Source organism: Canis lupus, chromosome 17 (genome assembly GCF_048164855.1).
Source record: "Canis lupus baileyi chromosome 17, mCanLup2.hap1, whole genome shotgun sequence".
Taxonomy (NCBI): Eukaryota; Metazoa; Chordata; class Mammalia; order Carnivora; family Canidae; genus Canis; species Canis lupus.
Genome location: NC_132854.1, coordinates 34,367,431 through 34,393,206, shown reverse-complemented (window position 1 = coordinate 34,393,206; position 25,776 = coordinate 34,367,431). Strand labels below are relative to the sequence as shown.

Sequence of the window (25,776 nt, the reverse complement as noted above, 5' to 3'; positions counted from 1 at the left end):
TAATTACAGAATTGTGAATTTAAACTCTTTTCTAGCTTTACGTAGATCTGTTTATTGTTTTCAGACTACTGGCAAGAGTACCAGTAAGAGGAAATCTCATGCAGTTAGAAAATGGAACATACATCTCTTCTGAGGACAATATGGTGACCTATGTTAAAGTCCTTAAAAAAATTGATCCAGTAATTTTAAAGGAATATTATCTGAGGAAATAATAAGAGATGTTTGTAAGAGTTTGTATTAATGGAATATATCACAGCCTTATTTATTATAGTAAAAATTAGAATTTGTTTAAGTAGTAGATAAACAATTTTCAGTTAGTATGTTATAAACCGTATTTTTTGTGGGACACCTGGGTGGCTCAGTGGTTGAGTGTCTGCTTTCAGCTCAGGGCATGATCCCAGGGACCTGGAATTGAGTCCCATGTCCGGCTCCCCATGGGGAGCCTGCTTCTCCTTCTCCCTCTGCCTGTGTGTCTCTGCCTCTCTTTCTGTGTCTCTCATGAATAAATAAATAAAATATTTTTTAAAATAAAATAAAACTATATTTTTGCTATAAACATGAATTCTATGGTTACATGTAATCGTGTTCCTGAATATTTTAGATTTGTGGGAAATAATTTTAAAAATCGAATGAAAGTATAATAATGTCATTAGCATGATTAATTAGCTAATAAGTTTTCATTACAATACTCTCTCAGAGATTACGTTTCTGCAAAGCATTCTGATAAATAAAACTAAGATTAACAAGATAAAGATTCTCACAGAAAAATAAAGCCTTAGAGAAAAATATTAAAATGATATTAAATACATATATAAAGAAACAGAAACAAAAATTGTAGATAGTGTCTACTTCTAAAGCAAACTGGTGTTGAGCATTTAAAATTTTTTCAAATACCTTCTTCAGGAACCTACTACAGTCATAATCTGCAACGGCAGGTTCTCCCACACATTTTCAGTCAGACTGTATTTGATCAGCTCTAATTTGAAATTCATCTTTTCAAGGTATATTTTCCATAGTTTAAATTTCATAATTCCTAGCAAAATGCCTTTCTCTTTTTTTTCCCCCAGATTGGATGACTGTGCTTAAGAATGTGTCTTGAGGCAAGTGGAAAGGGGATGGGGGTATATATAGGAAGACAGGGAAACCATTTCCCTCTTACTCTGTACTTCTGTTTGTTTAAACATTTCACTAAATAATACTTTACAACACATGGTACTGATGTTTTTTGAACCATTCTATTATTTTTAGCTGGTTGCAATCCATATTGATTTCATTACCTCTTAAAGGTTACAACTTGCAGTATGAAAACCACTCTCCCATAGAGAGTGAGTGGTTAGTGAATTCAGTTGACTAGCAATTATTGTGTTTTTTTGTGTAAAGGTAATGGAGAAACATTTTGGCAAAAAATATTATGATTCTAAAAACTGATTGATAAAAGTGAGGCTTTAAGGAAATTTCTTTACATTTCCTCCTCTGTTAAACTGGGAGCCTTGAGAAGACAGGAACTATTCATTTATCATTATGTTGCCAATACCTAACACAATGCTTTGCTCATGGTGGATGCTCAGTAAATAATGAATGAATGAATGGTTTGGTGAATGTTACTATAGTAATATTATTGTTCGAATCCATTTTTCTGAAATCCTGGAAGGTATTTCTAAGAATTCTTATTTACAGTGAATTTAGAGAGAAATCTGTGAAAGATAAAGATTGTTGTATTTATGTACTTTTCTGTGGCTTTTACCCAATATTTTCATTGATTTATAATTTGGAGATAATATATTTTACTTCTTTTTTTTAAGATTTTATTCATTTATTCATGAGAGACAGAGAGAGAGAGAGAGAGGCAGAGACACAGGCAGAGGGAGAAACAGGCTCCATGCAGGGAGCCCAACGTGCGACTCAACCCCAGATCTCCGGAATCAGGCTCCGGGCCGAAGCATCCCTAAACCGCTGAGCCACCTGGGCTGCATATTTTACTTTAATTGCAAAGGCTCCCAAAATACAGACTTTATATTTTTATCTCTTTTTTAAAGCAATTATTGACCCAAAGTTTTTTTATCATTTTTTTTTTCTTTATTTAAGATTTTATTTGTTCATGAGAGAGACACAGGCAGAGAGAGAAGCAGGCTCCTCGCAAGGAGCCCAATATGGGACTCGATCCGAGGACCAGGATCACAGCCTGAGCCAAAGGCAGATGCTCAACCGCTGAGCAATTCAGGCATCCCGTGTTATCATTTGTTTTATATGTAATTACATATATCATCTTATGTAATTTTGTATCATCATTCTATTATTTAAAGTAAGGAAATATCCACTGTGAAAGCTTAATATCTAATGGATTTCTAAAAGCAGCTGATCTATTTTATGCACTCATGTTCGAACTCAAATATTTGTATGTTGGTTTGTCATAAAGAATCTTTAATATAATAGCCTTCCATTGGTCCAGTAATCAAGTTCTTCTTTGGCTTTTCAGAAACACTAATAAATTTATAGCAACCAGTCAGACAAATCCAAAGTAAAAGGGAATTCTTCACCATGGAGTACAGAGGTATTAGGCAATCTCTCTTCTGTGTTACAAAATGGAGTACAGAGGTTTCTGGCAATCTCTCTTCTGTGTTACAAAAATAGGAATTTTAAATTATATTTCTCAATTTAATACTATTTTTTAAATCTCTTATTAAAATAATACTTTTTGGGATGCCTGGGTGGCTCAGCTGTTGAGCATCTGCGTTTGGTTCGGGCCTGATCCCAGATTCCCGGGATCAAGTCCTGCATCAGGCTCCTTGCATGGAGCCCCGCTTCTCTTCCCTCTGCCTGTTTCTCTGCCTCTCTCCCTCTCTGTGTGTCTCATGAGTAAATAAATAATCTTAAAAAATAAAATAAAATAATACTTTTTGAAATATCTCATCTTCAACATTTTGATTGTTCATATCTTTAGATGTCCATATCTGCAGGTTTTCATTGTGGTATTTTCATTGAGGGAAGTGGAGTACAGACGAAAAGTATCAACTGTGTTGTGAGAGTAGTCATTTAACACTGTTCTTACTGATCCTCTTTTGACCATGGAATTAGTGTGATCAGCCACCAAAGTCTTAATGAATTACATCTCAATATAGTAAATTCTATGAAAGCTCTAGATTATTTCACTGACTAGCGATTTAGTATAATGAATTAATAAGTCTCTAAAAAATATATTCCCAGCTGGCAAGAATAAAGAAGAAATAGTACTAAAAGATGAATTTTCTTTTTCTGATCTAATCAGGGACACTAAAATCATCATCATCATATAATCATCATCATCATAATCATCATTATTCCCATGTTATTCTTTCTTCATCTTCCAAAGAAAAAAATTTGGGAAGTGGAGGATAATGCTTAATTTATTTTGGCAGGAAGTTTTGATGGAAATAATTGAAGGAAAATAAGATAGAATAGGTTAAGGAAAATTAAATTGTAATTTTTGTTTGTAAAAACTGTAAATAGATCTGCATCTTCTCCTTTTTCCACATCAGAGAAAGCATACAATCACATTTGTTAAGGTGAACTTTATGTCATGAGAGAAAATAAATTGTGTTAAAAATTGTTTCATTATATGGGGTCCTGGGTGGCTCAGTCAGTTAATCGTTTGCCTTTGGTTTAAGTCATGATCCCAGGGTCCTGGGATCGAGCCCCACATGGGGCTCCCTGCTCAGTGGGGAGTCTCTCTCTCCCTCTGCCACTCCCCCTGCTTCTGCTCTCTCTCTCTCTATTTCAAATAAATAAATAATCTTTTTTTAAAAATTGTTTCATTATATAGAATTCAGAGTAATTAGCCAATGGATCTCTATTTCTACGAGCCATTTAATACAATGTTCTCATAATTCTTAAATTTGTAATAGTATTTTTCAAACTTACTGTGTTTCAGGCACTCTACTAAGCACCATGAATTTATCATCTTATGTAATCCAACAATGTTTTGAGTTAGTCCTAGAAAGAATAATTGCCTAAGATCCACAACGAATAAGTGTCAAAACCAGCAATGAAACCCAAATCTTTCTGGCTGTAAACCCATATTGTTAACCATAATACTCTATTGCTTCTAAGGAAATACTACATTGCTTACGCTGTATTGAGAAGCAACTGTAATACCACTCCATAATTTAGTCTGTACTAGTTAGCAAACTTTCTAGATAATTGGAATTTTATTTTAGCTTTGAAACATTTCCTTTGTCACTAGAAATAGTCTCTCTTTTTTTAGTGATTCCTTCAATGAATCACCGTTGAAGAATGTAGGATTTTTTTGTTCTTATACAAAATAACTCCAATTTCCATAGCTCTTATAATTTTTTAAATCCTTCCTTTCTATAGAAAGGCATTTTCTGATACTGCCCCAAGTGGTACTTCATATTTATCATTTTGATTTGTTGCTTTGAATTTATGATTGTTCAAGAAACCAGAACTCTCATTAAAACCACGGTAAGCATAGATGAAATAAGCTCTGATGGAAAACTGAGTATATTATTTTTATGCACAGTTTTGTAAGCCTGCAAGCCTTTCTCCAATAGCTACAATTGCCAAATAAATGACCCTCTGGTAAGTATGACATTCTTGCATTTCTTAGTTCTAACAAGCAAATGCTAATCTTATTTCTATAACTCTTAAGTTTTAATTTTGTTGTTTATTCAGTTCAAATAATAAAGTGCTTCATAGTTTTCAGTTGCAAACAACTGAATTATTTACCTTAGAAATAGATGTGTCTTACCTCCTCTCATCTCATTTGAGCTACTTTCTCCTCATATTTAAAGGAAAGGAGGAAAAAATCTAAAAGTATTTTTGTGTCACATATTTGTCTTAACTACTAACCTTTTTTAATTCTGCCTTGGCAATTTTTTTTCTTCCACTGTTAGGTTTTAACTAAAGAATTTTATAGTCTCCAAGCCTCTTCTGAAAAACGCATTACTGAACTTCAATCACAGAACTCTGAGCATCAGGCAAGGCTAGACATTTATGAGAGATTGGAAAAAGAGCTTGATGAAATAATAATGCAAACTGCAGAAAGTAAGTCACCCACTACCTCACACACACAGCTCTTACTGGCAGTACAGGGAACCTGGTATTGCTTCTAAAACTGCTTTGGTATATTTCGTATATTTTAAAAATTAATCTTAATTTCAGTAGTTGGCATTTAAAAAATAGGTTAACTGTGAGAGATTTTATTTTTCCATTTATTCAGTTCCATTGTTGAACAATTGAAAGTTTACATGTGCAAGAATCCAAAGCTGTGGATTTCATATGATAATTCTTGTTGATAAGAGTTCCTAATGTAGACCACTGGAAGAAACAAACATATCAAAGATAATTAAAGTAGCCAGATATGTGCTACTATCAATAAATAGGCATTTCTCAGTGGAAATACAGAAGAGTCATAAGTTAATTCCAACCTTGGAGGTGAGGAATATAACACCTAAGAGAGGAGGTGACACTTTGAATGAGTCTTGCAAAACAGAAATTTATTGAGTATGCTGGTTATAATCCTGGACCTTTAATTTCTACTTCTTCTATTTCCTTTTATTGTGCTGTCTTCCTGTGTTATCCTTGGTGTTAAGGGAATATTTTAAATCAGCCTTTCACCATTGACTGAGATGTTTGCTGCAGCACATTATTTTTGTTCAAAAGTTGGAAATATCAGGGGCATTCTTTATAAAGTAGGTTTAAAGTTCAATCGAAGCTGAGGTTAAATTCAAATCTATTTGGGACACATTTTCTTGTAAAGGCTGTGTAATATTTGTAGGCCAATTGAAGGAACACTTTTATTTCATTCCTATCACTTTTTTCCACTTCTGGGGTCAATATCTGATAACTTCAACAGTTTCCAAATTTGTCTTCAGTGTCTTCACTGGAGTCAGAGGAATCTTTATAAAACTCAGATTTGATTATACCATACACCTGCTTTAATGCCTCTCTGTCAATCTTCTTAAAACAGTATAAAGTCAGATTCTGTAGCATGACTTTTTAAATTGGACTCTCCTTTATCTTTCATGCCTTACCGTTCCCTATCATATCATCTTATTTTGAATGTTCCATACTCCTTCTTCATACCTTTGCATATGTCCCTCTGTCTAAACAAATTAGGAGTAGAACAGAGCTTCCTAAATCTGATAAATGGTATCTACAAAGAACCTACAGCTAACATCATACCTAATGATGAAGTAGAAATGCTTTCCCTTTAAGGGAGAGTACAAGGCAAGGATTTCTATTTTTATAAGTTATATTAAACATTATAATAAGTTTAAAATATGTTTTATGCTCCATTTATATGGAAATTAAAGGGCCTGTTAAGGCCCACTTTTAAAAATACCAGTACACACCTACCAGAATGGCTGAAATTAGACTGGTTATAGCAATGTTAGTGAGAATATAGAACAATTGCAGTTTGTTATAAAGCCAAACAACCTATCCAATAATCCAACAATCCTATTCCTATGTATTTTGCCCAAGAAAAAAGAAAGCATATACACACAAAAAGACTTTTACTAGGATATTCTTAGGAGCTGTATTTATAATAGTTGAAAACTGGCAGTAGCCCAGGTGACTATCACAGGAAAATGACTAAATAAACCATAATACATTTTATACTATAGAATACCACTCTTTAATAAAAAGAAAAAAACCTAATGGTTCTTCAACAACATGGAAAATCTGAAAAACTTTGTGCTTAGTCTAAGAAGCCTGATATAACTAAATTTATATAAAATTCTATATAAAGAGGAAAAACTAATCTGCAGTGACAAACTGCAGAACAGTGGTTGCCGGTAAAGATGATTGTCACCAAAAATTAACTGGGAAAAGAGATGTTAGGGAACTTTCTAGGGTGTTGGAATGTTCTGTATCTTTACAGGCTTTGTGTTACATGTGTGTGTATATTTCTCAGAACTCATTGAAGGTAGACTTAAGATTTCTACCTCTTACAATATGTAAATTTATTTTTTTTTTAGGAAGAACTAAATATTCAACTATAGTTGATAATTTACATGTTGAATTCAGCTGGTGAAGTATTTGACTCTTGATCTCAGCTCAGATCTTGATATCAGAGTTGTTAGTTCACACTGGGCATGGAGCCTACTTGAAAGGAAGGGAGGGAGGGAGGGGTATTGCCCAGAAGCTAAATAAGTTCCAATATAAAAAGAAAACCAGATTTCTAGTTGTCAGATTCTGGAACCTTCTGTTACATCTCATCCTACTTGTTACCACTACAAGGCATTTGTCACATTTCTTGAGATGCTTCTTGAGAATCACCTGCCTCTGATTGTTTCTTCTCCATCACTTTTGTTGTCTCTTCTAGCTAACTGTACCTAATTGTTCACCAGGGGTTTTTCCCCTCAACTATTCTGCAGTTTGTACTTACTTTCTCTCTGGATAATATTATCCCTTTCCACAATTTCATTTACTCTCCATAGGCTAATGATTCTATAGATCTGTAAAGGAGTTCCTACAGGCATTAAAAGTATAACATTTCTTACATTTTTTTCTTCTGTCTGTGAAACTTACCAATTTTCTTGTATTCTTGACCTGTTAGTAAGGTTAAAGTCTAATTACCATCAGATTTCGTCAACCTTGGTTTCTCCCTTATTCTGTCTACTGCCTTATCTCACCTCCACACCTATTCAGTTGTCTGGAATCTAACTTCTTTTGTTCATCTTCCCTTGCTCTTAGGGACCATGTCTCAAATGGATTATTACTATAACTTGTGAGGAGTTCTCTGTGCTAATATAGGCCATCTTTTTCCCCATTAATAGAAATTATTTTTCTACAATATCAGCATCAACAACAAAGATCTTTTGGTCATGTCACCTTCCTATTAATTTTTAATTAAATAAACTTCTTAGCCTAGCAAATAATACTTTAAGTTGCATTCTTAATTGGAACTGAGCCTACCTTCTACCATTGTTCTCTAAGCTAACTCCAGCCATGTATCTCACAATTACTAAAACTTCACACCTCTGTGCCCTTCCTTACACATGCACAGGCCCTCCTGTGCCTTCTCTGTGAATGTTAGTCTCCCCACACATTCTCCCACTAATGCTCCAAGCTTAAGAAAAATGGTGGCACTCAGACATAATTGCTCAGTGCTCTATACTTCTAAGTCACATTCATATCTCTTTAGTGTCATTTACCATGTACATTGTTTCTGTAATTAAATCACCACTAGAATAGTTATCCCATGAGTTATTAATACACTGAGTATTAAATTTAAGATGTCCATTAATATCTAACTGATGGATTTCTGAGATGTTAACTACCTTTACCTTCTTCCTTCTGAATTTAAAGACAGGAGTCATCTAGTTATCTAAATGCCACCTCTAATAGAACCATTCTGCCATTCTGATACAGCTGAATTGGAGAACTCATTTCAGTTCTGGAGCCATGATAGCTGATAACACCAAGAGTAATGGCATATGTCATCTCTTGCTTCCACGTTTACCTGACAGCTTATAACTCTACCTCTGAAAACTGATTCTAGTTCACCATGAAGAAATAGGAGTAAAGTTGAAGAAAATCAGGAAAAATTTATTTAAAATTCTTATTGTGTCATAAAAGGATCAGTCAACAATTATGTACATATTACAGTAATGGGTCTGCAAATAGCTTCACTTACTAATGTGACCTACATGGCTTTGTTTTAAATCTGAAACACTTCTGAGAGGTTTCTCTTTTTAATGTTAAATAATGATTGTTGTTGAATAATGTTATAAAAATTGTTATATGTCATTGAGTACTTTAAGCTTGTAAACCTTTAGTTTTTATGGACTTTTAAGTATTTTTTAATCCCAACTTACAGTAAAATTGTCATTGCCTTTAAACTTTATAATAATAAAATGTTAACCTGTCAGTTAAAATTCCTTCTGAAAAAGAATGGTGTGACAGTGGCAGAATTCAGAAGTAAATGGTTTTGCTGAATTTTTTTCTAATTAAAAAAAAGGCCATCAATACATTCTTAGTACTGCACATTTTTTTTCAGAGTAGCCTATTTAAATGCATGATTCATCATTACAAGTTAAGATAAAGTTGTTCTGATAAAATGATGCACATCTTTCCTAATTAAAAATAGCCCTTTCTTTTATCAAGAGAAGCAGTAAAATTGATGTTATCATTACTTACTTATAATTGCATAACATACATTCCACGTAAAAAGCCTTAGAATCATTCAGAGTAACACAGCATCTGTATTTTCATGCTTTATAACAAGAAACTTTAACATGTCATATGATGCAAGCCCTTACAGCTTTTAAAAATAAATGGAATAAATTTAAGCAACCATATACTTTAAGAAATATGTTTCTACTTACAAATGGACTCTGAGATTATGCATTAGCCCTTTTTAAATGTTCTCATGCTCCCTGATTCATTAGCATGACCTCTTTTATTTTCACTTCTGCCATGCTTTTTAAGGAAAAAAAAAAACTTATGTTACATCATACACTTTAATATTTTTCAGTTGAAAATGAAGATGAGGCTGAAAGGGTTCTTTTTTCCTATGGCTATGGTGCTAATGTTCCCACAACGGCCAAAAGACGACTAAAGCAAAGGTAAAATCAATATATATCTGTTTTACTTATCTACTCAAGCTAAATGTAATTATATTATGCTTTTTGATAATGTGCAAAGTAAAGTTACTTTATTCTTAGTATGCATAAATATTAAATTGCTCACAAAATAAAGCAAAGTAAGTTATAATCATGCATTTCATGTATTTTTAAGTAAGTTTAATGGTCAGTAAAATAGAAGTGTACATTAGAATTTTCCTAGAACTAGATTTAGTGATAATGACACCATTTTAGTTTTATTTTCACATTTATTTTAAGTGAGTTAGAAATGCTTTCGTACCAACAGTTTTCAGGTTAAAATTAACTAATTATGCTTCCTTTTTCTCTTGTTTTTCTTTACCTGTGTATATTCCTTGACATATACTTGAGAAAGAGAAGGAGGGAGGAAGGGAGACAGATGAGATAGAACATATATTATAATTAAAAGTATAAAAGACTTTGTGAAGCCCAAGAAATTTGGGGGGAGATCCCGCGTGATTTCATAAGATATTCCTTAAAGTACACTAAGAAAAATAGTACCTGCATTAGTCAGTTTTCTAGTTGACATAGCTGATTTTGTTTTTACCTACCTCTTTGATCTCACTTTAATTCATCCTTCTGGGACAGCCCCGGTGGCGCAGCGGTTTGGCGCAGCAGTTTAGCGCTGCCTGCAGCCCAGGGCGTGATCCAGGAGACCCTGGATCGAGTCCCACATTGGGCTCTCTGGATGGAGCCTGCTTCTCCCTCTGCCTGTGTCTCTGCCTCTCATTCTCTCTCTGTGTCTCTATGAATAAATAAATAAAATCTTTAAAAAAAATAATAATTCATCCTTCTGTGCAAAAACATCTCACTGCCCCATTTGCTACCATTTCAAATCTAAATATTTCTGCCAGACCTCCAGGCCCCTCCATGTGGCCCCACCTCTCCACCCTTATTTGCCACTTTACCCAAAGTTGGAGCAATATATCTCTCTGCCTATAAACATCTATTTTCTCCATGCCGTCCAATAGAGCATCTCTCTTATCTCCTTAGCTCTTGTTTCCCATGTCCTTTCCCCAGCCAGATAGAAGGTACCTCAAGGTCAGCAACTGTATCTTATTCTTGTTTATTCTCTTTCTCTATGTAGCATGATGTAAGATACCTAGTAGAATTGTCTCTTCATCTGAGTATTTGAGGATTCAGAGCTGCTTGTTTCTCTTTTATTTTTATATGAGTTGACTGAAACATTTAGAGACATCATACTCTAAGTAAGAAAAACAGTTCATCCGAACTCTAATACTTCTGTAGAAACTTTGAAGTCATGACTCAGAGAATAAAATGTCTTTAAGTCCATGATATAAGATATAGGCCATTTTATAACAACACAAATGGGTACTTTGAATTTGTGTCCCTTACTGGTTAAAGTAAATATCTGGAAAATTTTTAGATCAAGGATAGGTGACTGTCAAGTGTCATTTTGTAGCTGGAGTGGTTAAACTCTGTCTGGTGAAGATGCAGGTATTTCTAAATAATGTATTATTTGAAAAATCAGTTATAGTCCCGTCCCATTCACATTCTCTGCCCACTCCTTCCATAGGTCACTAAGAGTGACCCAGGCTATTTTGTAATTGTCAGCGTATCACTTTGTTGGAGCGTTATATTGCCGAGGGAGGAATAGAAATATACTTTTGTGGACTTGTGAGTCCACAAAAGAGACTTGTGAGTGGCAAATGATTGGTGAATACTAAAAATTGAAATTTGAAGGAGCAGGTCTAGTCTCTTCTTTTTTTAGGATATAAGCCTTCAAAAGAATCTTTGTCACAAGGAGGAAAAAAAGGAATTTTGCTGTTGTAAGCTTTTTTCTTTAGCCCTAAATGCTGAGTTCCTCTAAAATTGAAAGCAATTATTGCTCTTACCTTACTTTTTCTGAAGAATTTCCAAAAACAGATGTTGATTTCTTAATAATTAGAGTGAAGATTTAAGGAACCACAACTGATTCATATTCTGAATAATCTTAAGTATCCAAATATTTCTAAAGATTTTATCACTGAGCTATCTATGTGCCTTGAACAAGTGCCTAATGGGCATACTATTAATATCTCCAACCAGCTGGTGCCAGACATTCGTCTCATGGTGAACCAGAGGGTTATTTTGAGGAAGTGCTTCTCAGGTCATCTAAACTGAGTGAAGGGAAAGTAAGTCTAGATATCCAAAGAGGACATTTATGCATTCCTTTCCCCATTCATTCAACATCTTTTATTGAGTGCCTACTGCATGCACAAAATGGAACAGTGGCAAGGAGGATCCATTGTTTAGGATCTGACACATTTCCAAAGTTTTCAAAGTCTAGATTTCATTTTTTAGTAGATATTTGTAAAGAAGTCAATGACTTCATGCTCTGTTTAACTTATTTAACATGAAAGCAATGTAGCCTTGGAGAGAATCCATATTTAATTCTTCACATTTAAAATTAAAGCAATGGAATCTAAAGGTACGTTATAAAACAATTCAATCAGAACCACAAATGAAATGTTTGCATAAAAAAGTTTTCATTATACATCAGTCTAAACCAAAATATGTTAAAATTTCAAAGGAACTTATTTTCAACTACTACACAGTATATTCCATTAATACTAAGTTTGATGTAAAATCTCATATATTCAGCAACCAGATTTAGGTACTTAAGGGTAACAATTGAAGCAAATTTCTTATTATAAAAATAATATATTTGTTTTATTGTTTTAGAAAATCGCTAGTAATCCTACCATCCAAGGATAACCATTCAAAATTTATAGAGACACATACATCTCCTTGCGTATTTAGGCTATTATTGTATGTAACGTGGAAATTTAATTTTTTATCTTATAATTCCATCTTGAACATTTTCTTGTATCATTGAACATTTTCTTGCTTCAAAAAGATAATTTTTAATGGTTATCCAAAACTTTAATTTTCAGGCCTTCAGTTTTTGAGTTTCACGTTGTTAATAAATTTGATAGTCACTGAAAATTCTCACGGTTTGCCTGTTGCTACTCAAGGTATATTATGAAATTAAAGTAAGAAAATGCATGCAGAGTTCACCAAACAGTGCCTGGCATATGGTGGGTTATTCAGTAAAAGGTTAGTTTGTTATACCGATTAATGTTTCTTAGAGGAACTTACGTAGGTGATTTAGAGGAAAAGCTAATGTTCCAAAAACTTTACATACAATTTAAGCTTTCACTTAAAAATTTTGCTTGAGAATTTTCATGAGACTTCTTAATTAGTTGAGAGACTCCCCTGGACATGAAACCAGTTTTAAGATTGACTTTTTTTAATACCAGTTTTAAGACATACTATAATGCCCATTTCCTATTTAACAAAAAAAAAAAAAAGGTAGCAAAATTAATTTTTGTAGTTTGAAAAATAACTCTCAAAAATGTCTCTTGACCACATTATAATGATCAAATCAGCTTACTCATATTTTGAAGTTTCAATGGAGATAATGAACAATAACGAAATATCACATCAAACTCTTTCTGGGACACAGTTGCGGTAAGTTAAAAGGGCTTATACAATGAAAGTAGATTAAAATGAAATGGGCTCTTCTTGACTTGACCAAACTTGAAAATCTGAAGTAATGTTTTTGTTTCGGTCATGATTGTTTTGAAAATAGCAAACAAGATTTTCTGGTTACATGTTTTGGTTATGCTCTTTAACCTGCAACTTTAAATGGGTAACACCCAGGCACTAACATGGTCTCAGTGTGTGCTGCTCTGTTTGCTTTGGCAGATCTGAATGGATAGCCTTTTCTGAAGGTTTTTAAACCTTTCAAATTCCAAGATTTACTCATACTAGAGACCTTTTGTTTTAGTTTCTGCCTAGTTTTATGAAGAGCTTTAAGTTGAAACTTTCACAGTAGACTGAGCTTTACAATAAAGGAAAAAAAATTAAAGCAGAGGAAACTTTTTTTTTTCTCTAGCAAACTTTGGTGTATAATGAAAATTTGTTTTTCTCTCTTTATTTCTGTGTATATGAGTTTTCATTTTTGTCCCTAGGAAAAGTTGTACTTACTTCATTTGGGTTGGTTTTAGGAATAGTCCTTCAAAAGTTACTGATGTTCTATTTATGAACAACTTGAAAGTTTAAACCTATAGAAGAAACTAGGGAAAGTTTCATATGACTACAGATAATCAGCATGAGACCACTATTTGGTTCTCAATAATTACCAACAGAATAGGCAGTACAGGACCAACCTGAAGAATTTGAATCTAGAATCATTCTGGCACAGTGCTCTTTTTTTTTTTTTTTTTTTTTTTAAGAAAAAAAGTTTTGTTTTGTTTTGTTTTTATTTGAGAGAGAGAGCACACAGAAGCAGGAGGGAGAGGCAAAGGAAGAGGGAGAAGCAGTCTCCCATCTGAGAAGGGAGCCCAACAGAGAGCTCAATCCCAGGACCCCAAGATCATGACCTGAGCTAAAGGTGGATGCTAACTGACTGAGCCACCCAGGCGCCCCAACAAGTGCTCTTTTTTTTAACAATTTTTTTAATAGAGACAGACTTCTGACCTGCTAAAATTGGAAAAAAAATTTTAAAAAAAAAATGTTATTTCAGAAAAATAACAAATTAGCAAGGAACTAAATAAATACACTTATTTATTTGGAGTTTTGATAATACTAAAAAAAATACCAAGATTGAAGGAATTGGGGCAGAACATCAATCCTCCATTGTTCTTTGACATCGCAAATATGGATGAAGATCCACATTGGTTGGGCTATACTACTATGCCCAACTATGCTATACTATTATTATATGTAATAATCAGCAGTGCTGCTGCCATTGACAGATCCAAGAGAATAACTTCTATTTGGAGTCAAGAAATGATGAAGGGGCTAAGAGATAACCCTGATGGGAAATTTTTGCCAGGTAACAGGTGAAATTTTCATTTAATATTTAGATACAAAGCTGTACTCCTATAGTAGTAGTTTCTAGTTGATGTTGAACGTAATCTTGGTGCTGGTAAAAATCACATGGCAATTAATATAATTCAAAGAAGTCTTGTTAAGTTATACCTATGTTAGTGTCCCAACAGATAGCCTGTAAAAGCGGTGCTTTCTTGAGTTCAGTACATTCTGTACAAAAAAAAAAAAGCAACCTTTAGCAGGAGTCATTTTTCCTGACTGTATCTTTAGTCACTCTTTATAAAGAAGTTGAGGAGGACTTGTTTTCATTCTATGTGCATTATGCTTAAAGAGACATAAACTCAGCTGCATAGGTGAGAAATTATTCATTTGTCTTGCTTTGAATTTCAGTTAAAGTGAATTTCTTTCTTCCCACTTCTAACACTCAGATTTCTACACAGAATCCACTTAGGACACCAAATCATTCTTCACAACAATATGCCACATTTAAAGATGTAGGAGGTTGAAGTATAGAAGAAATCACTTGGTATCTGTAATATTTGCCACCTTTTATTAACCTTATGCACATTTTTATTACTAGTTCAGTGTTTAAATGCTGAGCATGAGTCATACTTTAATACTGAAACTCTGCAATCTAAGAATATAGTTTCTAGTAGGGTGTTCATATGAACAAAATTCGCTTAGAACAAAATCAATCGAGAAGGATTTATTAAGTGTCTGTCCTGTCTTCATATAGTTGTATCTGTTGGAAAAGAAAAAATTAACACACATAAAAGAATATCATGAAACATCAAAAAATATATATAATTTAGTGCCATTTTGTACACTAGACTATGTCCTCCAGAGGAATAGAGATCAGTAAAGACTTGCATGGTCAGAAATAGAGGAAGTGGAACTTGAAGGGAGACTTTAAGAAAAAGTTGGGTCTGGGGTGCCACAGTGGCTCAGTTAGGCATCTGACTCTTGATCTCAGCTCAGGTCTTAATCTCAGGGTCCTGAGTTTAAGCCCCACATTGGGTTCCATGCCCAGGGTAAAGACTACTTGATTTTTTTTTTTTTAAGATTTTATTTATTTATTCATGAGAGACACGGAGAGAGAGAGAGAGAGAGAGAGAGGCACAGACACAGGCAGAGGGAGAAGCAAGCTCCATGCAGGGAGCCCCACGTGAGATTCGACCCCGGGTCTCCAGGATCGCACCCTGGGCTGAAGGCAGCACTAAACTGCTGAGCCACCGGGCTGCCCCTAAAGACTACTTTAAAAAAAAAAAAAAAAGTTGGGTCTGTCAGGCGGTGAAATAACCTTTTTCAGACTGGGGGACCAACAGAGGTATAGTGGAAGGAATATCCAAAATATGTTTATGCGACATTAGGTAGAGTAGACATTAATAGAAAATAAGGTTGGTTCAATTGAGATTACAGAAGGCCTGGTATTTTTCAGTAATTTAGATAGAGTAGAATTAACCCATGTAGGTAAGATTTGAAGTGGGTCAGAAAAGGACATAAACATCACTTCATTAAATAAGAAATACAGATACCTGACAGACATATGAAAAGATGTTTAACCTCACAAATGAAGAAACTGAAAGTAAGATTCTATTGTTCATGTATAGTTATTAGCAAAACTTTTAAAGATTATGTCCATTGTGAACTAGGGTATGAAGAAACAGAGGTGTTATATAAAGTTCTAATTTTTCTTTTGTTGCCTGTGCTTTTGAGCCATATCTGAGAATCCTTTACCAAATCCAAGGTCAAGAAGATTTACTCCTGTGTTTTTTTTTCTAAGAGTTTATATTTTAGTTTTACACTTAGATCTTTGATCCATTTCAAGTTAATTTTTTTGATAACATGTAAGGTAAGGACTTTGTAATATTTTGAATGTGGCTCCTAAAAATGTTTAGATGATATATGTGGCTTGCATTTATGTTTCTATGGGACAAAACTGGCCTAGACCAGTGGTCTCTAAACTTTTTGATATGACTCCCTATTGAGAAAAAAAAATTGAGCATTCACCTACTAATACATGTACATGTATTTATACTATCATATGAATAACGTATTATGTACATTAAAATATAAAATGTATATAGAAAATTAAAATTTAAAGGCACTTAATATTAAAATAAATATAAGTAAAATTTCTCACACTTCAATGGATTATTTTGCACATAATTGCTTTTGGAGCCCACCAGTCTAGACTGTGATCATAACTTTATAATTGGCTCAAGTCTTCTTCCTTCTCCACAGTGTTAGCAGAGAACTCTCCAAGTGCAAATCTGATCATGTCATGCCTAGCCAATTTACAGATAAAATCCAAATTCAGTTTAACACTTAAGGCCTTTCATCCCTGCCTTTAACCCTCTAGCTTCAGGCCTCACCACGCACCATACATGTTATCAATCCATACCATACCCCCACACGTCATCCTTTACCTATGCTTTTCCCTCTACCCAGAATTCTATTTCTCTGCCTCCTCACCAGGTTAGTCAGGATTCGTTCTCATCCTTTAGTGTGCCCCTTCTTAGCATTTAGCATTCTGTGGTAATTTATTTGCTCATCTTCCTCAGCAACTGTTAGATCCTCCAGGTAGAAACTATGTATTTCCAGTACCTATATAGATTACAGGCTTTTTATAAATTTTGTTAAAATGTTCATGAATGTCTTATTGGATGAGTTAATAATGTTTCTTCCAAATCAACCTGCTTTTCTATAGTCATTGATAACTTATGATGAAGGAAAAATGATAATATTATAATTATTTTTGTTTAATTGCAAGTATGATAATGATGAAAAATTGTATCATTTTTCCTGTGTGTTCTAGATTTCACAATTTTTTTTTCCTGTTTTTTTTTTTTTTTTTTTTTTTTCTGTAACATCTGTAATCAGTGGGCTAAATGGATCATTTAGGGCAACCTGAGAATCTTACCACCATTCCTAAAATATCTATGCAGAGATGGTTCTGCTCTCTTTACAGTGACTTAGGAGTAAATGTTTTAAATGTGATCAGTGCATCAATTGGAGACAATTGTATGACACCATCTTCTACATTATAAGCATTATATCATAAATGATATTAGCATTCATAGTAAAAACCACATCATTCCTGTTAGCATCAGTTCCTAAAAAGTTTTTCTCAGTAAAATGGTTCTATAAGCTAGTAATTAGAACACTGTAAAACATTTCAAGGCATCATAAGATAACTTCCTTCTATTTAGAGTTGATTTTCCTCACTTAGAATCTACCTCAACTAAAATCAGGGCAATTCTTAATAGAAGGGTGGCTCAGCAGTTGATAGTCTGTCTTCAGCTCAGGGTGTGATCCTGTGGTCCCAGGATCGAGTCCCACATCGGGCTCCCTGCTGGAGTCTGCCTCTGTCTCTGCCTCTCTCTGTGTCTCTCATGAATAAATAAATAAAATCTTTAACAAAAAAAACAAAAAAAAACTTTTTTGTAGAGATCTCATTTGAAAGAACTTGACATATTTTAGATTGGGAGATAGAAAATGGGGTAGCCATAATTGTAAATATCTTAATCTATAAAAGAAGAAAGATTAGCTGTGCAGGAAGATAGGGAGCATTGCTAATGGAGAAAGATTTTTTGTGATGAAAATATCCTAAAATTAGATTATAGTATTAGTTGGAAATTCTAAACATACTAAAACTTTAAATGGGTGGCCCTTATGGTATGTAAATTCACAGCAATAAAGTCATATATCTATAAGGCTTTTTATTTTAAAAAGTCAAAAAATTAAAAAAAAATTTTTAAGTCAAAAAATAAGGACTATGTCTTTTCCATCTCTAACTTCAGCTGATTATTAAGGCAGAATCTTATGCCAGTTTGAACTTAGATATGAGCATATATAAATAAGCTGCCCAGTTCACTATATAAACTTTTACAGAACTCATCTTTTACATTTAGGCTAACAAGTTCTTAGAAGTGGATATGTAAGATGATGTTTAGCATTATTTTCAGAGTTTTGTCCACATTCCTTTATCCAATGTTAGGATATTAAAAACACAATGGAATTGTTCCTATTCCATAAATAAATAAAATAATTTTATTTAAAGTGAAAATATTTTATTCCATGTCATTATGTAACATCTTTTCTTCTCAGATTCCACAGATTTTGCAAATCAGTAATAGATTAACTTCTTCAAACATGAAAATATGGGGGACACTTGGGTGGCTCAGCAGTTTAGCACCTGCCTTCGGCCCAGGGCATGATCCTGGAGTCCCGGGATCGAGTCCCACATCAGGATCCCTGCATGGAGCCTGTTTCTCCTTCTGCCTGTGTCTCTGCTTCTCTCTCTCTCTCTCTCTCTCTGTCATGAATAAATAAATAAAATCTTTAAAAAAATAAAACATGATAATGTGGCAAATAGGAAACTTTTAGTTTTTTGGAATCAGAGAAGGTCTTTGGAGCAACATGTCTTCTCAACATTATTAGCAGTTCTTTAAAGAAGTTTTCCTTTTTTTTACCCTAGTAGGAAGGAGGAATGATCAAACCTTTTATTTTTTATTGTGTCTTAAGTGGGGAATTGGGGCATTTCACATTTAATGTCACCATAAATACTAAAGGTTATACTCAGTGTAAGTTGTGATCATTATATGACGGTCAAAATGTGATCTTTTAGTACAGAATCTGCCTTTACTATAGACATTCTCCACTTTTCATGTATCTTTTCCATCTCTGCTTTCAACAGAAAATGTATTCAGTTATTTTTTATATTATAAAATGCATTTTGTTGTCTGAGGTAAACACTGAAGCTTTTCAAAGTGCAGGCTTATTATTGTTTCAACTAATTGCCTGATTTGTTTGTAAAGGGGAAATTTTTATAAAAATGGAGAAAAGCTGTAAATTGCTATCTTGTGGTCTTTTCAAGCAAGTATAATGTAACTCTCTACTTTTTATAGCAAAGGCTAGAAACCATTACTGCAGTAATCAATATGTCATAGTTATATTATTATGGAGATTTTAATGTTATTTTCAAAATTGTGAGCTGTTGGGTTATTGGTCTTCCACTGTTGACACCTGAAAATATTTGACTCCATATTTTTTCTGTAAATATTTAAGTATTGCTAGGAAATGGTAAGTCAATTTTCAAGCATACAAACACATTTTTAATATTTTAGAAAGTATTCTTCTTTTTTAAGAATTAATTTTCTTATTTCACTCACCTAGTGTCCACTTGGCAAGAAGAGTACTTCAGTTAGAAAAACAAAACTCGTTGGTTTTAAAAGACCTGGAACATCAAAAGGAGCAAGTAACACAGCTTTCACAAGAGGTAAATAACTTAAACAAAAGAAACACATATAAAGAATTACAGTGTTCATTTTATTTTCTTTTTTACAGTGTTCATTTTAATTCTTTGTCACTCCTTTGTATATATTCTGAGCAGTTTTAAAATAAGCTGTTTCCTAGTACAAAATAATTTTACAACTTAGGAAACTAACTTAATGTTAAAGCCTAATAAAACAACTCATAGTGTATGGCAAAGCTAAGATCAAAAAAGAGATTAAATTGGCCAGACTAAATATAAATGTAGACTAGACAGGCAGAGCTTTGATTTCTGAGAATATCAACTGGCAAAACCAGTTTGGCAATTTCAGGTTGCATTTTGAGTTTTTAAATAAAACCTCACTTTTTAAAATTTTTGTAAATTTAATTCCAACATTGTTAACATACAGTGTTATATTAGTTTCAGGAGTACAATATAGTGATTCAACCCTTCCAGATACTACTCAGTGCTCATCATAAGTGTACTCTTGATTTCCTTCACCTATTTCACCCATCTTCCCATCCATCTCTCCTCCGGTAACCATCTGTTTAAAACCTCATTTTTAAAATAGATTTCTTTTTGACTCTTATTAAATAAATTACTTTTCTATTGAACACACTTATTAGCTTGATATTCTCAACCTCTCATATTCATTGGTACATGATTATTCCCAAATTATCTTTTAAAAATCAGATTCAGGATACCTGGTTTCACAGTGATTGAGCATCTGCCTTTGGCTCAGGGCATGATCCTGGGATCTGGGATCGAGTCCCACATTGGACTCCTTGCATGGAGCCTACTTCTCCTCTGCCTAGGTCTCTGCCCCCCCGCCCCCCTTCTGTGCCTCTCATGGATAAATAAATAAATAAAATATTTTTAAAAAATAAATAAAAATCAGATTCATATTTCTTATTTTTCAGCCTTATATATATCATTAAAAAACATATTTTTACATGTTGTTTTAATTCTTTTATTTAACATCTCATTACATTTTTCTATACCTCTGAAATAAAACAATTAAAACGAAAGATACCAACTCATTAGGATATCTTTTATTTCCTGAGTTTCAGCATAACAGCTTTTTTATATTAACATTTTAAAGCTTGGATGTATTCTTTGTTTTCTGAAGGACTTGTTCATATTTATCTTCTTCTTGCCCTCTATTAAAGAACTTTTTTTAAATTAAAAAAAATGAAATCTTGCTATTTACAATGATGAGGGTGGAATTAAAGTACTTTTAATAGTGCGCCATTAGGATTTATATGCTCAAATTCCAAAGACCAGAAATATTTCATATTACTGCAGTGCCTGACATGTAGTTACACTCAGGATAGAAGTAGTGTTGTGCTGGCAGATGTTAACAACCATCTCTCCAGGAGGGAGCATGAGAGACAGCTCTGATTTGTAGCATTGCTTGTGTCTGTGGGATAAATATTCCCACCATGACCAACTTTGAGCTGCCAACATCATGTTACTGAACATAGAATAAAGATGCTCAGTGGCACACCATCACATAATATTTCCACCATACAGATACCACAGACATGGATAAACTCAGGAGCATTGAAAATAGTAAAATAACTAAAAATTAATGAGTGTGAATAATCCCTTTTTCAAATAAAATTGATTTTATTAAAAATTTAAATAATTTTTAAAAATGGTTATGTTTAACATCCAGCTCACAAAATTCCCTAAAATTTACCAGTTTGCTGTGACAAACTGCTAGAAGCCAGTTCCAACACACTGTGGAAGGATAAATAAATAAATGATTAAAGAAACAAGACCTTAAAGAAACCTCTGTTTGCTGATATTTTATAATCCCTCATGTTTGTTTTTACTTCAGAATGACCTATCAGAAATATTTCTTTAAAAAAATTAAACTATATACATACTTCTGTGTGTGTATGTGTGTCATAATATTACTTAAAAAAAAAAAACCCTCCTGAACACATCAGTTAATTTTAATAGAAATTTCTTTTTCTTTGAAATAGGAGTTTCTCAATAGCACATAGTCCCATACAAATTGTATGGGTGAAATGTAAGAAATTAAATGTTCTTGTAATCAAAAATAAGTAACTTTTTAACTTTTTGTGAAATAATTTTAGAATAAGCTATATTGAGAAAAAGATTTAAATACTGAAATATATGTGATATGAAATGATATGATGCCTAGAATTTGCTTTTAAATATCCCATAAAAGTGGGGTGGGGGGATCCCTGGGTGGCTCAGAGGTTTAATGTCTGCCTTTGGGCCCAGGATCCTGGAGTCCGGGATCAAGTCCCCACATCAGGCTCCATACATGGAGCCGCCTTCCTCATTCTGCCTGTGTCACTGTCTCTCTGTCTCTCTCTTTCTCTCTCTCTGTATCTCACATGAATAAATAATTTTAAAAATCTAAAAAAAAAAAAAAAGTGGGGAAGGGCTCACTGATAAAAGAATCTCAAAATTTTTATCATATTTGAAGCTAGTTAATGGGTTTATTATTCAGTTCTGTACTTTTGCGTATGTTTGAAAATTTTTCATAAGGAGGAAAGAATCAGTAACCTTATATTAAAATTTTTATGGCTAAAAAAAATTTTATGGCTATCATAGCATATAATCTTTCCCTTAAAATTAAAAATAAAGTATTCTAATTTGAAATATTCCATGGATTTAACTGTTTTCTACCTCACAAAAATTATGTTGCATATATTGAAAATAAATTATATAAACTAATTGGCTGAAAGATAATAGTATTAGAACGCTTCTGTAACAACTGACTCTTTGTGATACATGGTGAAAAAAATAGAAGGAAATTCTCTCAGGATCTGTAATCTTTTAAACAGTTTAACTATTTAAACTAGCTTGGAGTTTTGAGGGGTACCTGGGTGGCTCAGTCAGTTAAGCATCTGACTCTTGATTTAAGCTCGGGTCATGATCAAGCCCTGCTCTGAGCCCCATGAGCTCAGGACAGAGTCCACTTGAGATTCTCTCTCCCTCTCCCTCTCCCTCTGTAGCTCCCCCTGCTTATGCTCTCTAAATAAATAATATCTTTATAAATAAAGAATAAATAAACTAGCTTGGAGTTTTTGGAATAATACACAGATGAAACAAATAACTAAAGCTATAACCAGTAAGTTGTATATGTTATTGAGAATATGTCTGAAATTAAATGAAGTGTCAAATGAGAATGCTAAAAATATTCAAAAATATTCCTTTATAGTAGCTTTATTGAGGTATAATTTGACATATACTAAGTTGCACATACTTAAAGTGTACAACTTTTTGACACATATGTATACCTATGAAATCATCACCAAAATGAAGATAATAAAATAAATAAATAAAAAATAAAAAATAATAAAAAAAAAAAAACAAAATGAAGATAATGAACATATACATCACCCCCCAAAAGTTTCCTTTTGCCCCTTTGGAATCTCTCCCAACCTTCCCTATCCCCATTCATAGTCCTCAAGCAACCCCTGATGCATTCTGTCACCATAGATTGGCCATGTTTTATATTTTATATAAATGGAATCATGCTATATATATATAAATATATATACATATACACACACTCTTTTTTTATTCTGACTTCTTTGACTCTGCATAATTATTTTAAGATTCATCCATAGTTCTTTCCCTTCCATTGCTGAGAAGCATTCCATTTATGGGTATCACTTTTGTTCTTTCACCTGTTGATGGACATTTGGGATGTTGCAGCTTTTGCCTATTACAAGTAAAGCTGACCTGAATATCCATGTACGGTCTTTTTATGAATAGATGCTTTTGTTTCTTTTGGGTGAATACCTGGGAGTAGATGGAGTGGATCATATGCATATGGTTAGATGTCTACTTAACATTTTGGGAAACTACCAAAGTGTTTTCCAAATGTTTGTATCATTTTACATTTCCACCAACAGCATATTAAAGTCCTAGTTCTTCTACCACCTTGCAAAGACTTGATAGTGCTTTCAATTTTAGCCAGTCTAATGGGTGTATCGTGGTCTCTCATTATGGTTTTAATTTGCATTTCCCTAATGATTAATAATATTGAGCATCTTTTTGTGTGCTGCTTTGCCCTCTGCTCTTCTTATTGGGGGAAATGTCTTCAAAATTTTTGCCCATTTCATCACACTGTTATCCTCTTACTGAGTTTTGAGTATTATTTATATATTCTAGATACAAGCCCCTTATCAGTTATATGATTTACAAATATTTTCTCCCATTCTGTGGCTTGTTTTTCCATCTCTTAAAAGTGTTTGAAGAGGAGTTTTTATCAAATCCAGTTTATCAGTTTGTTCTTTTATGGATTTTTAGTGTCATATCTAGAATATCTTTGCCTAACCCAAAGCCACAAGGTTTTTGTCATGATACTTCATAGTTTCAAGTCTGTAATCCATTTTTAGTTAATTTGTGTATTGTGTGCAAGATATAGATTGAAATTTATTTGCATATTGAAATAAAATTATTCTTGCATCATTGGTTGAAAAAAAGACCTTGTTGAAAAATCCATCATAAGTGTGTGAGTGTTTCTGGACTCTGTTTCCAGTTATCTAGTTTGTCTGTATGCCAATATATACTGTCTTGATTACTGAAACTTTATTTTTTTTTTAAGATTTTATTTACTTATTCATGAGAGACACAGAGAGACTGAGGCAGAGACATAGGCAGAAGGAGTAGCAGGCTCCATGCAGGAAGCCTGATGTGGGACTTGATCACAGGACTCCGGGATCACACCCTGAGTCAAAGGCAAATGCTTAACAGCTGAGCCACCCAGGTGTCCCCAATTACTGAAACTTCATAATGTCTTAAAATTAGATACTATTGGTTGTCTAACTCAGTTCATTTTCTGACTTGGGTATTTTGTGTCCTTTGCATTTCTGAATGAATTCTGTAATCTCTAAACTATCTATGATTTTGGTTGGGATTACATTGAATCTATAGATCAAGTGGGTAAAATTGAAATCTTTGTTTTCTTTTAAAGAGCAATTATTTTTGTTTTTTTTGTTTTTTTGTTTTTTTGTTTTTTTGTTTTTTTGTTTTTTTAAGATTTAGGAGCACCTAAGTAGCCCAGTTGGTTAAGCATCCAACCTTGATTTCGAATCAGGTCAAGGTCATGATCTCACGGGTGGTGGAATCAAGCGCCACATCAGGCTCTCTGCTCAGCAGGGAATCTACCTAAGATTCTCTTTCCCTCTCCCCTAGCACTCTCACACATTCTTTAAATAAATAAATAAATAAGTTAGTGGAGTTATTTTTTTTAATGTTTATTTATTTTAATGAGTGTGAACAGAGGGGGGAACAGAGGGAAAGGGAGCCAAAAGAGCATGGAGCCCAGTTTGGCCTGATCCCAAGATTCTAAGATCATAACCTGAGCAGAAATCAAGAGCTGCCCTGGAAAATTGGAATCGTAATAATATTGAATATTCTAGTCCATTAATCCACCTTATCCCACCATTTATTTAGATCTTCAGTTTCTCTTAGTGTTATTTTTTTATTCTTTAGTGTAAAAGTTTCACATCTTTTGATTAGTCTTAATATAGTAGTGTTTTTCCATACTACTTTTAACTTCTTTATGTCTTTATAATTGTCTTATAGGCATCATATATAGTTTTATTTTTTTATCCTAACAAAATAAGACTTTAATTGGAGTTTTCAGAACATTTACATTTCCTGTGTTTATTGATAGGTCTGTCATCTTGCTATTTTGTTTTTTATTCATCCCATCTATTCTTTTTTCTGTTTTTCTTTTATTCCTGCCTTCTTTTGGATTAACTGAATATATTTTTAACATTTTGTGTTATCTCATTATTGGTTTTTTAGCTTTAATTCTGTGTTATTACAATAGTTTCTTTAGACTATAGTATACATCTTTAACATCACTGTCTCATTTTATGTGATTTTCTCCTACTTTGTATATAGCATAAAAGCCTTAAAATCATATAATTCCATTTGTTCCTCATACTTTTCTGCTCCTGTTGTCATATATTTTATTTATACATGTAAAAACTCCACGCTACATTGCTATTATTTTTATTTAGGCAACTGACAATTTTTTAAAAGATTTATTTATTT

The 25,776-nt window shown here is 33.2% G+C and overlaps 1 protein-coding gene across 10 annotated transcripts in view; it reads left to right on the top strand.

Annotated features, from left to right (window-relative positions):
• PIBF1 (progesterone immunomodulatory binding factor 1) overlaps positions 1-25,776 on the top strand; it is a 197,489-nt gene that overhangs the window by 114,145 nt on the left and 57,568 nt on the right. For all 10 annotated transcript variants that reach the window (XR_012009976.1, XR_012009977.1, XM_072782813.1 and 7 more), the window contains 3 exons: positions 4,890-5,040; positions 9,479-9,569; positions 19,623-19,725. Coding sequence is in view for 8 of the 10 variants with exons in the window: in XM_072782813.1 (XP_072638914.1) it covers positions 4,890-5,040; positions 9,479-9,569; positions 19,623-19,725 (345 nt within the window). In the remaining 2 variants the exon portion in view is untranslated. The remainder of the gene's footprint in view (positions 1-4,889; positions 5,041-9,478; positions 9,570-19,622; positions 19,726-25,776) is intronic.